The sequence below is a fragment of the Girardinichthys multiradiatus genome, chromosome 2, assembly GCF_021462225.1.
Source record: "Girardinichthys multiradiatus isolate DD_20200921_A chromosome 2, DD_fGirMul_XY1, whole genome shotgun sequence".
Taxonomy (NCBI): domain Eukaryota; kingdom Metazoa; phylum Chordata; class Actinopteri; order Cyprinodontiformes; family Goodeidae; genus Girardinichthys; species Girardinichthys multiradiatus.
In genome coordinates this window covers 47,759,147-47,772,376 of record NC_061795.1, presented here as the reverse complement: position 1 = coordinate 47,772,376, position 13,230 = coordinate 47,759,147, and the positions used below count along the sequence as shown (strand labels likewise).

The 13,230-nt window shown below is 42.6% G+C and overlaps 1 protein-coding gene across 3 annotated transcripts in view; it reads right to left on the bottom strand.

Moving 5' to 3' along the window:
• Positions 1–782: 782 nt before the first annotated feature.
• The window catches only part of edc4 (enhancer of mRNA decapping 4), a 31,636-nt gene continuing 19,188 nt past the window's right edge, over positions 783–13,230 (bottom strand). For all 3 annotated transcript variants that reach the window (XM_047346611.1, XM_047346602.1, XM_047346593.1), the window contains exons 25-30: positions 12,462–12,577; positions 12,217–12,382; positions 9,796–9,982; positions 9,032–9,251; positions 5,750–5,913; positions 783–2,416 (exon numbers count right to left, since the gene is read on the bottom strand). In XM_047346611.1, coding sequence (XP_047202567.1) covers positions 2,233–2,416; positions 5,750–5,913; positions 9,032–9,251; positions 9,796–9,982; positions 12,217–12,382; positions 12,462–12,577 — 1,037 coding nt within the window. In that variant the 3' untranslated portion in view covers positions 783–2,232. The remainder of the gene's footprint in view (positions 2,417–5,749; positions 5,914–9,031; positions 9,252–9,795; positions 9,983–12,216; positions 12,383–12,461; positions 12,578–13,230) is intronic.

Below are 13,230 nucleotides of genomic sequence, written 5' to 3'. Positions count from 1 at the left end.
GTGGCTTTAATGTTGCGCTTTATGCAGATGAAATTACACCCACCTGCTGCCGACACTGAGCAAGCTCTGAACAGGTGGCAACATTATGTAGCTACCTCATCAGGAGGCTGAAAGACGTCACTTGGAAGCCTGGATGATCCAGAAAACTTCTCTTTAAGCTGCAATCTTCTCAGCAGCAGTTGCCTGCATGTGAGGCAGTTCAGATGCAACGCGACGATGGCTTCTGATTTTCTCTAAGGTACCCACTGGCAACGCAAGAGAACGATTTCAGCACAGCGTGTTTTCAGCTGGACTCTTTCCCAGCTTCACAGGTGCTGATGATATGACGGCACCGACATGAAGTCAAAAGATCATTTCGAACAGAACTGTAATAAACTGTAACCTAAAACCAGCAAACAGAGTCTGTAATGTACATTTTTGGCCTCAGCTGTGCCGACATGTTCACTTTTTTCACTGAGATAAACAATCGGCAAAGCTTAGGTTTCATTTAAAGGATCATGCACACTCTAAATGTGTCAGAATAATCACAGGAAGATGTCCTGATCTGAAGGCAAAATGATCCTAAATTTCAGTTTAGAGCTCCTAAAACTGAATCCAAGATTTCATAAATGATAGAAATGCCTCTTTGTTTGAACAACTGAACCACATCAAATTAAAAGCCTTTAAAGTTGTTTAGACATTAGTGAGAGAAACCTAAAAATGTCCCTGAAAAGGTTTAAAACGACAAGAAATCTGAATCAAACTTTGACCAGATCTGACATGTTTTCAGACACAAACACTGGCCTGTTTATTTTCCTTTATTCCAAAATGTTTGAGCGTAAAACAAGCTATAAACAGCAGAACAGAACCAGAGGAAACAAACAACAGAGAGAGCAAGAAAACTTAGCGTCAGGACAGCAGCAGATGAGGCCAAACTGCTAGTAGTCAAAAAAAAAAAAAAAAAAAGTGTTTCTCTTTTTCTCCAAGCCTGAAACCAGCGCTCAAATCTGCATCTCAACAGAACATGCAGGTTCTCCTCTGTGGGTGACAGTTTAACCTTACATGTTGTCAGAAACAGATAAAATACAGTAAGGCACTTTCTAGACAAGTCCAACAGATCCTAAACACACAGAGATTAATATTTTTTTTATTTTACAACCAGCAACAACGTAAATCTACCCTGTAAGTTGAACATTTAACCTTTGTGTGAATGAGCTCCACTATTTAAACAATGTGCATTCACAACCTAAGGGCAGAAAGCAATAAAATGGGAACGATTTCAAAACCTAAACCTAAACATGTAGAAAAACAGGGTCTGACTGAGTGCTGCCTCCTAGAGCCTAAGAGGAGTAACTGCACATTAAGTTCACAAACATCCTGGTAAAATAATGTCAGTATTAATCACGTTTGTTTATTAAGCTACTCTGAGAAAATTTAAAGCAAATTTAAATGGTTTACAATTGCTAAATGCTCTTTATAAAAATGGGGCTAACATAGTGAAGAAAACAAGTGGTGGACGGTGGCCTTAAACTAAGAATTACTCTGCTTCATCATATCAAAACCGCTTCTTTTTCAGCTATTTATCACGTTGGACCCTATTCTCTCTCACCTTCTACCTTCTCTGTAGGACAAATCCTGAAAACAGGAAAACTATCTTCATGAACATGAGCAGATTCTCTGGTCAAAGACTCGGTGGGGCAGGAATGTCACCTCCAACCCATTAAGAAATAACCGAGAGGAAACATACAATGTCTTTGGGATCTCTCATACTTGTGGGTTGTCCTGATTGGCTTGAGAAATAACTGAACTGAGAGCAGAATGACCCGGTGAATTCCCCGTCGGAAAAACAACAAAGAAAAGGCCAGCTGTTTGCTGTTAAGGCGACATTTTCTTCAGGCTGCGCCTCGGACGGTACTCCGTCTGCATCCCGACACGTCTGGCTGAAGGTGGGGGTTTGGATACATGACGAGAAACTGAAAGGGAGGATTCAACTGGTCTTCTGATGGTTCACAGCGTCAGAGACGACAAAAATGTCAACAGTGAACGTAAAAAATCCTTCTGTCCTGATTATTATCGCACAGCAGAAAGGAAAAAAAAATCTTCATTCTTCAATCAAAGATCAGGAGGCGATGCGGCAGGGAGCCGACGGAGATGGAGGTGGAGTTTTGTCTCAGAAGCAGAACGATGCGTTCCCTGAAGCTTCTGCCATAAAAAAACAACAACAAACAAAACATTTGTTTGGGGGGGGGGGGACTAGTGGTTGACGAGTCCCTGCAGCATCATCAGCAGGCGGCGCGCCCTCTTGGTGAGTGGGCTGTGGGGGTCCTGCTGCAGGAAGGTGATGAGCTTCGGTCGGACCTGGGCCAGCACCAAGGACATGTGGTCTCTAGTCAGGGGGTCACTGTGATCCAAGTTCATCAATGCATCTTCCAGGTAGCTTCAATGGATCAAAAAGAGACAAATATCAGTATAGAAAATATGAACATTTACCTGCTTGAACAGAAACCTTCACTGATGCAGATTCTGTAAAACCCCGTTTGTGATATCCGGCAAACTTATTCTGGTGGGGGAATAAAACTCATCCACAACACAACAGCTTTAGGAACCACAAGTCCATTTCAAACTGAGACCAAAGAAAATGGCCCCATTTTGTTAATATTGGGATGAGCGGCTTTCAGCCAGTAAGTCAGAGCCAAAGTTCTGATGTTAAAATCAAGGCGTAGCAAATCAAAGGTAAAGCACGCCTTACTGTTTACGCCACTGATGATTTTTACCTGAACAGAACTAATGTTTTACATGTCTGATAGAAAATGACTTTGACTGGACAATGTAAAACCAACTGCATACACTGAGCAATATTAGAAGGAAGAGCCTGGAAAACCAAACAAGTTTTCATCCACACCTAGAAAATTCTAGAAGAAAATCCCATTTTTTCCAGACTTTACCGTGACTCAGCTGAACTTCCTGTATTTATTGTTGGTTCTCCTGCCCCGGACACATCCGATTAATGAACAGACTGAACGTTCCCGCATGGTTTATAGCCATGGGTTCTGGTTTGCTTGGAGTTTTTCTTTATGTGGAAAGAAACCAAACCACCAGAAAAGGTTAGGAGCTCTGAAACTCATGAACTGATTCAGACCAAAGCAAACCAACTACAGGTGTGAAAATGCACCAACAATGAAGCAGCCCAAGCTGCAGAGAGTCGCTGGGAAGTGGGATGTTTGGGTTTCCCTTTTGAACCTGTGAAAACATGTCCCCTCCCACATCTGTTATAAAGACAGCAGAGAACCCAGTAGTAGTCCTCCAACGCTCCGCTGCCCAACATTTAACTTCTTAATTAATCGTTGGGGTCGGACATCTGGTGGGACAGCACAATGTAAATGAAACGTTCCCAGCGTGCCTGCTGGTTTCCTGCCAGGTCACCATCACAGGTCTATTAAATCCCCTGCAGCAGAGCCAACACACGCTTTTAAAGAGGCTTTTAATGTCGCTGCACAGACACTGAACTGTCCTTCCGCCAGTTAATAACTCATCTGCTCGTAGCCGTGTTCGGTCCAAACCTTTAAAACACACACAGAATCAGGTTTAACTGCTGCTCGGCTTCCTCGCTTCATATTATTCTCCTATCCGTTTTTACAACAGCGTGTTCCCTCGCAGCCAGATAATGACCCAGCTAAGATCACCGTTTCTGTGGATAACGACGCTCTCAGATGTCCCAAGAACCCCCTCACACCTTTTATGAGATCTTTCTAATCAAACAGCGCCTTTATCTGCAGATTATGATTTACTATCACATGCTGAGCGCTTTATTACATGATTTCTATCTCTCTAAGCATGGAAGGCTTTCCAGCATGATTAAAACTCAAATCTGCAACTAAATTAAGGAATAATTATGTTAAAAACTGTTGGTAATTTAGGTTTACCTCTAATAAATTCTGTTAACGAAAAAAAAAAGGCTCAAACTGAGGCACACCCTGCTGCCTTTCTTTAGAGCAACTCCAGAGAGCCAAATTAACAGCTACAGCGTCCACTCTGAAGAATCTGAACAGAAACGGCGCAGCGAAGCAAATCAGAGAGGAAAGGAGGATTTCTGGGGTGCAGACAAGATGCAAGGAAATACAAGGAAAAGTCCACTGAACAGAAAGCTTTTTATAGGACACAATAAACCAGAGAAGAACAAGGACAAAGCAAGAACAGAGCAGCAGAGAGCATCTAAAAACTGATGCTATCAGTGGGACCGTGTGAGCTCCCCGGACAGCAGTGCAGCAGACAGAACCGCGTGATGGGGTCAGCACTTTAACGCCGGTTCGCCCACAGGAGACTATGAATAATAGTCATACAGTGGAGATTAGATGTGGGGGAAATAATTTAGTCAAAGGCTGGGCTTTATTGCTGATGGAGTGCAGCACAGGCACCAGTGTGAGTGGGATAGAAGGTGCAGGATGTGCTTCAAAACCTGTAATGAAGACATTTCTGCTTCTGCAGCTCACAGGTTTCTGACTAAAACCGATGACCTTCAAACCACTAGTGGCTGAAATTATAAGCCAGCAGGACGATAATACCACAAATTTAAGGCATTCTGCAAAAAATCTAAAGAGAGAACATGTTACAATAAGAAAAACATTTATTGTATACATCAGAGTGGAATACTGGTTTAAATTTTAGTTTGTGGTGTGCAACAAATGTCAAAGCTTATGGCTAAAAAGGAACATGAAATAATGACATCTTAGTCCTGGTGTAATCATTTGTTCAGAGATTCTGTAGAGCAATCATAGCTTTACATTTATACTCTAATCCTCACACAAACCAAAGAGACCCATACATATCAGTTGGTGGCTGGGTTCTACCATTTAGAGGGGTGGAACCGCAACTCCGTGAAATACATCAAATATTTCCTTCAAATTTACTTAGATTATTCACAACCTTCGTTCGTTCGTTCGTCGTCTTCCGCTTATCCAGGACCGGGTCGCGGGGGCAGCAGACTCAGCAGAGACGCCCACACATCCCTCTCTCCAGACACCTCCTCCAGCGGGAGCCCAAGGCGTTCCCAGGCCAGTCGAGAGACATAGTCCCTCCAGCGTGTCCTGGGCCGGGCCGTCCCCTGGGCCTCCTCCCGGTGGGACGTGTCTGGAACACCTCCCGAGGAAGGCGTCCAGGAGGCATTCGGTATAGATGCCCGAGCCACCTCAACTGGCTCCTCTCAATGTGGAGGAGCAGTGGCTCTACTCCGAGCCCCTCCCGGATGGCCGAGCTCCTCACCCTATCTCTAAGGGAGATAGGGTGAGGAGCTCACAACCTACTGTACAAAAATTAAACGAGGAACTGAGAGGTTAAAACAAAAAAACTAAATTTATGGATCATGGTTCTGCTCGTGACAGGATACGTATGGCTGAATTAACACTGAGGTGGTTCGCCAGACACAAAATCAACCTTTCTCCATGAACACCTCAGTCCTTACACCTAAATCCCATAGAAAACCTGGGCGCTGAGCTGAGGAGCAGATGGCATCAGAACCAGGACTCTGGATGATCATGAGTTCAAAGATCTGTCACTCTATGTAACAATAATTCTGGCACACATCATTTCAAGTCCTCAAATGAAAGACTGGATCATATCATTCCACCATTATTTTTATTCACTTATTCTCTCTTTGTTAAGAGTCACCGTTTCTCCTTAGAACAGCAGAACCATTTTTAAAATCAAGGAATAACTGTCGAAATACTTCATTACCTAAACCATGACTGCGTTGCAGGAAGGGTGGTTTTCTCACCTGATCTTGAGCTCAGAGCGGGTGGCGAGGTTGGAGGAAAGCTGCTGGATGAGTGAGAGCAGAACAGGCTGGCTCAGAGGGCACGGGGTCTGCCCAAACACCTGCTGCGAGTCGATGGTCTCACAAACATACAGAACCAGGTTCAGATCAGTCGCTGACAGAGCCTGCAGGAGGAGACAGACAGCGGGGACTTAATTCTGATTCCTTACAGAAATCTGTCAAAATTCATCATTATGTTTAAATATGAAAGGATTAGCACATGACATCAAGAGTGTTTTGTCTTCATTAGTAATGCAGGGACTTTGCTTCCTGTCACACCAACTCTTTTTTTGGCTAAGACTCCTCCTTCCTGCTCTAATGTCACATGTGGACAGGACTGAAGCTGATCTGGGTTTGATGCAGTGATGACGCAGTTCTGTGCGACCGGCCGGCAGGAGGACTTAACGGCCTTAACAATAAGCAGGACAAATATTTACACACAACAGTTAGGCCTGTTTGAGGCGCTCAATGTGTTTGAACGGCAAGTAACAAGGATCTGGATAAGCTCTTCCACCGATGTTAAGTCAACAGCAATGTTTCAAAGGAGATGATCACGTGAAGATTAATCCTGCACACCAGTTCAGCCCAGTTATTTTCCTTTGAATCTGCCATGGCGGCTTCACAACTCCATCTCCCACACCACCTAAAGTGTGAAAAGCTTTGGTTTTTTTCCCCCAGTATAGTGTTCCTCTGCTTCCACCAGGTCCAGAACCGAAAAACCACTGCAACTGCAACACCGGGCCTGAGAACTGTTCTAGTCAAGAGCCACAGGCGGGCCTATGGAGAACAACACATTAAAAAGCGATTTTTAGACGACGTTTAGAACTCTGTAGTTTGTCTGCTCAGGTTGAGACAGACATGAGCTTGGCCCGGGTACTGGTACCAAGGTATTTAAAGTCCTCTGGTTCAGAGGCCAGAGAAAGCGGAGTGACCAGAGTTGACTTCAGCAGCATGGAGCATACATACTGCAGAGTAATGCAGCCATGCCCCTTCCCATCTGGTGCTGCACATTGGTGGTCAGCTGGCTGAAATACAGACCCTAAACCATCAGTTCTGAAATTTGAAGAAATATTTCCGATCAAAAATAAACCCAGGACACTGTTGTGGAAACTAAGTGTAGCACCATCCATCGCTGTTATTCAGATAACACAGTTTTAAAACTACAGTTAGTAAACTACAAGCAGCATGTCTGTTAAACAGCAGACTGCAGGCTAGCTACCGAGCTGATAACCCAATGAATTAATCAGCTGACATTAGCTTCTTACATTTGTGCTACTTTAGAAAACGGGATATTCTGCACAATAAGCAGATAAAACTACTGCTAAATTTGTTCCATGTTTTTGCTTGAGTCTATTTATAAAAATCAAAAGTAGTAATTATTATAGGTAAACATTGTAACAGTAATTATCAACGGATTGTACTATTCTAGCTACCATGAGGAACAGTTGTTTAAATGAAAGCAATAAGATCTTGTTATAAATTCATGGTTTTAATTGCTGTATCAGTACCAAGATCCAGTTATATTATTATGAGAGAGAATTGGAGTCCGATACTAGCCCATGTCTAGTTCCACATAAACCGAAAAGTACAATTATCACTTATCCTGCCTTTTCATCTGACGGCAGGGATAACGAGGCAAACACAAGTATCTGTGGTAATTAAAATGCCTCTCTGCACAACAGAGGCAGTTGTTTCTTTCCACTGTCACCGCACGCTTGACCAGCATAAGGATTGCAGCAAAGTCACCGACTGCGCTTTAAGCTGGGCTTCACTGGTTGGCATTATCTGAGGAACTGAATCTGAGTGAATATTTATGACTGAGTTGGACTGTATGTAATTGGTTCTGAATGTGGCTAAATGACTGGATTGTAATGGAATGGTTTGATTTCTTCATAACTGGACATGAACTTGACCTGTTTGTGCCTTCAGATCACATCTGTTGATATAAATCAAGTTTACTACACATTTTCCAGTCTGAAATGACAAGATTCTTTTTTAGACTCAAATTACTGGAGTTTGTCATTTTTTTAAATAAAAAGCTTAAAATATGAGTTCCAGAAACCATGGAACAACACAATTCTGACGGTTATACTACATTGTAGTGTAATCTACTACATTATTTTATCACGTTAGTACCTTCATGTGTTTAGAGATGCAGCCATCAAGCTTTTTCTGGGTCTGTACTGGTACTGGTTTACAGCATTTATTCGAGGGCTGACCTGCCAATTCAGATTTTGACTGATTTCAGTCTTTTATTATAAGCACTATAAACATGTCCCGCAGGATCTCTGGTAGTTCAGAATTCAGACTACAAGATCACCGCCATGTAGGCATTACAGAATGACCTTAACCTTTACCCGACTCTTCAGTAAGCCTCAGAAAAGTGAATCAAAGTACAGTCTGCGGGCTGATGTGTTCACAGACCCATTATTGGTGGAATATCTTAGTGTTGGTGCATTCAATGAATGGAAAAAAGCTGATTTTTCAGTATTTGACACAAAGACAAATTGATATTGACCCATTTCCAGACGGTTTCTAACAATTCAAGTTGCAACCTCATTAAAAGATGAAACAAGTCATTTAGAAGTTTTAAAGTATCTTTTTTTAAGATCTAGCTAACAGCATGAGAAATTAAGTCTGTGTGTTTTTTTTCCCATATTCTATTATTTTTTATATGAAATCACATGTTATAATTTTCCAGAATTTCCGAAACTGAAAGAGCCATGATAAATAAAGGAAATTTATTTTAGGAACAATTTAACTGTAATTTAACCACATCTTTATATCACTTAAAACATGTATGTTTTAAGTGATATAAAGATGAAGTGAACCGAACCAGTTGGTAGCTGCGTTCTAGAACCAGCTCTGACACCAAGCATGAGTTATGACATTAAACATTTACACAAAGGATGTTTTCCAGCTGCAGAACATGACAGGAAAGTCAGGGGTCTAAAAACATATGAGCTGTGAACAGATTTCAGAAGAGCCGTAAGAGGTCAAAACTAAGTTTACAGTTAAATGGGTTTCAGGCACAAAGCAACATGAGGGGGGGGGAGCATAATGAATACCTGCAGCTTTACTTTGTCCCTGCTGAGTCTGTGAGTAAATTGTACTTTAAAGGCTGTTGTGCTGTTTAGACCAGGCGGCTCCTCAGTGTACACGCCTATCAGAGTATGACTGCAGTCAGTGAGTCAGAACAGGAAGGCAGAGTGAGCGCTGGGCACCGGGCTGAGGCTGCGTTACCTGCTGGAAGGCCTGATTGAGCTGGCCCTGCTGGAGGAACTGCAGGATGTTGGCCTGCTGTGTCTGGTAGTCCAGGTGCGCCGTGGGGACGGGCGTTCCGGCTGCTGACCTCATCGCCTGCATGATGCTGGAGGTTACGACCGCCTGCTGCTCCTTCATGGCCAGGCTCACCTCCCCTTTGACGATCCGCTGCACATGGCTGAGAATAGACTCCTGCAGACTGGAGAGGAGAAGAACAGAAAGTTATCCTTAAGGTTGAAAAATTTCCAGAGTAATGTCAGTAAAAGAAAAGATTCAGGAAGGTTTATTTGCTGAACGGTCTCTTAAATCACTGAAGAGTGAAGTTGTCAATTCATTTCCTAGACGTTGGGAGTATAAGCTAGCTGTCTACTTCTCCTCTGCTCCACCCCTCAATCTATAAACTCCTGAGGCTGGGAAATTAATTGCACGGGGAACAAGAGACCTGATCGAATTCAACTCTTACATTATCCTCAGGATGAAGCTTTGCTTGTTTTTACTCTCCAGGTCATTACACATCAGCTCAGTAGGTCCCGTTTATGGCCGTACACCTGGAGCTGCTGATTTACATACCTGATGTTTCAAATGAAGCGCACCGGTCGATTCTTTCTAATCAGCGACATCAGTCAACTAAAGGAGTGTTTTTAAAAGCTGGAGCTGCAGTTTAAAGATAACATTTTTCAGCGGAGCCTCAGTTTCATCCTTGGCTAATAGAACAATCGATGAGGGACGGCCCAGGTACATACTTTCCCACCACCATCTGCATCTGGTGCTGGACCTCGGCCCGGACGGTCGCCGAGATGCTGCTGGCCAGCTGATCGGTGGAGCTCTGGAAGCTGTCCATCATCTGCTGTAGCTGGCCGATCATGGGGTCCCGCGTGTCCTGTTCTCTCTGCTTTCTGTTCTTCATGTGAGTCTCCAGCTGCTGGATGTCTGCAGAAACCCGGGTCACAATAAAGACAACTTAACCTTCTCTCACTCGAACCAGAGGAGCAGATTTTCATGGTACCACTGAGTGAGAAGGTTCAGCAGAAGAGTGGACTGGCTTGATGTTAACTTTTGAAGTTTTTCAGCTTTTAATTGAATAAACATGTCCAGTTATTATTAACCTTTCTAGCAGTTTAACACCTGCAGTAAAACTAGAATGTTATAACTGCAACATTTTAGTTGAGAATGTTTAGTTAGACTGATTGCCATAAAAACAATTATCACGAGTGGGAAAATCTCAGGTTTCTGCTAATTAAAACTGGCTCAGCTGTCCTCAGATCATCCTAGCTTTGTGGATCCTGAGGAGAACCAGGAACTGAACACATCGGTTCTTGTAGTTTTTATCCAGGTTCCTCAAAGGTTCTTTACATCCTGCTGTAAATTAAGTTTATTGGTAACATTGTATAATTATTATGGTGTTTCTAATAAACAAAGTACACAAGAATACTTTGAAAAGGTAAAATAGATGCAAAGATTCAATTCTAAATCATGTTTAAGATTAATACTGGAGTGATTCAAGCCCCTGAGCAGAAATGCTCAGGAAATTCAGGTGTGGTCTAGAATTTGATTTCATCCTGTTCCAAGTCTGGATAAATATGGAGAAATGATAAATAAATGTGGAAATAAGGTTATACAGACTTTATATCTTACTTCATCATCTAAAAGATTGATTTACCTTTAGATGGGGACCCTAAGTTTTATTTAAGTTTTTAAGTTACTAACAAAAAGAAAGAAAAAACAAGAAACCTCTGTCCACTGCCGTTAAGACACTGACTACTAACCACTACCCACAGAAACAGACTTCCCTGAACAACTCCTGAAAGACAATCTGCTCTCATAAGCTTCTGAATCACATAATGAATATTTAATCGATGAAAAGAGATGATGTGTTAAACAGGATGTTTCCCAAAGCTGCTTTAAACAGTTAGATGAGGATCAATATGCAAACTGATCACATTTATGTGAAATAATTGCCATCATATGATTAAATAAGTGATAGTTGCGGCAGGTCCTGTATGATGCAGCAGTGCAGATGCTAATGCTGCAGTTTCAGTCAATATTTAATCATTACACCCTGAATCTGATCATGGATTAAATGTAAATGGGAGAGAAGCAGCCTCATTGTGCGCATCTTCCATCTGTATGTATTAAACTTCAGCGCTTCACTCGGTTTGAAAGTAGCATCTTATGTTATTCCATCACAGGATCTTGTGTCACCTTGTCTTCTTCCTTTCTAGCAAGAGTTTAAAGCTGCAAGATGTCTACAGAGATCAGAATGGAAAGAAAATCTAAACTTCTCTAAACACGAGGAAACAACCCCAAAGATACTGACAGAAAAAGCAAACCTTTACTGTAAAACTGAGGAGGTTTTCTGCTCTGCGGACACATGGACACTTATCCTGAGATCACTCTGCATCTTCAGGGCTCCAATCTACACCAACCTTTACAGAAAACCTGGTTTGTGTGTGCTTAGACAAGCAGAATGATCACAGCACGCAAGAGGAAAGCGCAAAGAACTTCAATATAGACCCTGAACTCAACACAATACAAAGAGAACCCCGATCAAGATGAACAACAGGTTTCTGCACATTGTTGATATAGAAAATCTTTCTTTTCCACCTTTAAATTTCCTGACACCCTGGTCCTTTTTGTTGCAGCAGCAGCACTAGAGGCCTTTATTTTTTTCTATTTTTCCGACAGTAGGCAGACAGGAAATAGTGGCAGAGAGAGGGGGAAGACATTCGGCAAAGGTCTCCGGGACTCGAACCTCAGACAGCCACTTCCAGGACTGTAGCCTCTATACATGGGTCACGTGCTTAACCCCTACGGCACCAGCGCCGCGCCCTCCCGGTCCTTTTTAAGCCACATTTTCCAACCATTAATTAAAACCAATTTGTGCAGAAAGCATGCAAAACCTAGACTGGATGGACGGGTTGGAAGGACAGATAGACAAACATTTTCCAAGGTGTATTTTCTTATTCCATCCTTATGTAGATCTGGAAAACATTTCGATCAAATTCCAGACTCTTCCAAACTCTGAAGGAAGCCTGGGCGACTTACGAGTTCTCCCAACACCGCCAAATAGATTTACAAGTCAAAATGATGCCTTTACAGAGCATTTTACACATAATAATGTCCTTCAAACTGCGAGTGGTCCAAGTGGATGTTTGCTGGCTTACATTCATGTGTGCCCTGTTTGAAGCTGTCGTTGATTTGCTGAAACATGGACTGGCAGCCTCTTTCAAAGACAGGCAGCACGGTGCTCTGGAAGGTGTCTTTGTACGCAGTCTGGATGGGCCCCTGCATGGCCTCGGCTGCAGCTCGACCGATGGCGTCTGTGGTGTTCTGATGCAAAGGGTGAACTAATTAGAATGAAATAATAAGAAATGACAAAGGGGGAAAACCAGTAGCACCTGAAACCTACCTTGGATTTGACCACCTTGACGACGTTGTCTTTCAAGGTGACCTCCACTGCGGCCAGTTTAGCTGAAATTGTGCTGTTCAGCTGCCCCGTCACTGGTTCCAGACTCTTAGAAATTGCTGAAAAAAAAAAAAAAATGAAACCAGGGAGAAAGATTAGCAAGATTAACTCTATAATTAGCCTAGTGACACCGGAGTGAAGAGAAAAAGGAAAGACCTCTTCTTTGAATGCGAGGCCAGAAGAGGCGAGGCGAGGCATGGAATCATTCCTCCAGAGATTGCAGCGTTTTAGTCCGACATCAGCACACCTCAGCAGTCTTTGCTATATTTAATTTTACTTATGCTCAGAATTATGTCAAGCATTAAATAACAATCATTTATTAATGCACAGCTTGCTCTGCACTTCGACTGAACATCTCAAAGTGACAAAACAAAAGCTCAAAAAGCAGCTCAACGAAGGCCACATGCATTTATTTTAGATTCCTCCTGGATGCAGTTTATCTGTTACAAGATTAAAGCGTCCGTACGCCGACGGTGGTTATGGAGATCAGGTTCTGGAGGAACACCCAGACCCTGCTCTCCTCAGCTTATTCGGTCGGATCTCAAGGTGTTGGCTGATCAGAAGGGATCGCTCCAGGTTCAACCAAATATTTACACATTTGCAACATTTTTACTTGTTTTATGTCGGATAGGATTATAAAGGTTTTATGGATTTGTTAAGCACCAGAATATTAAACAAGATCATTTTCAAAGAAGGTTTCGTAACTTTCTAA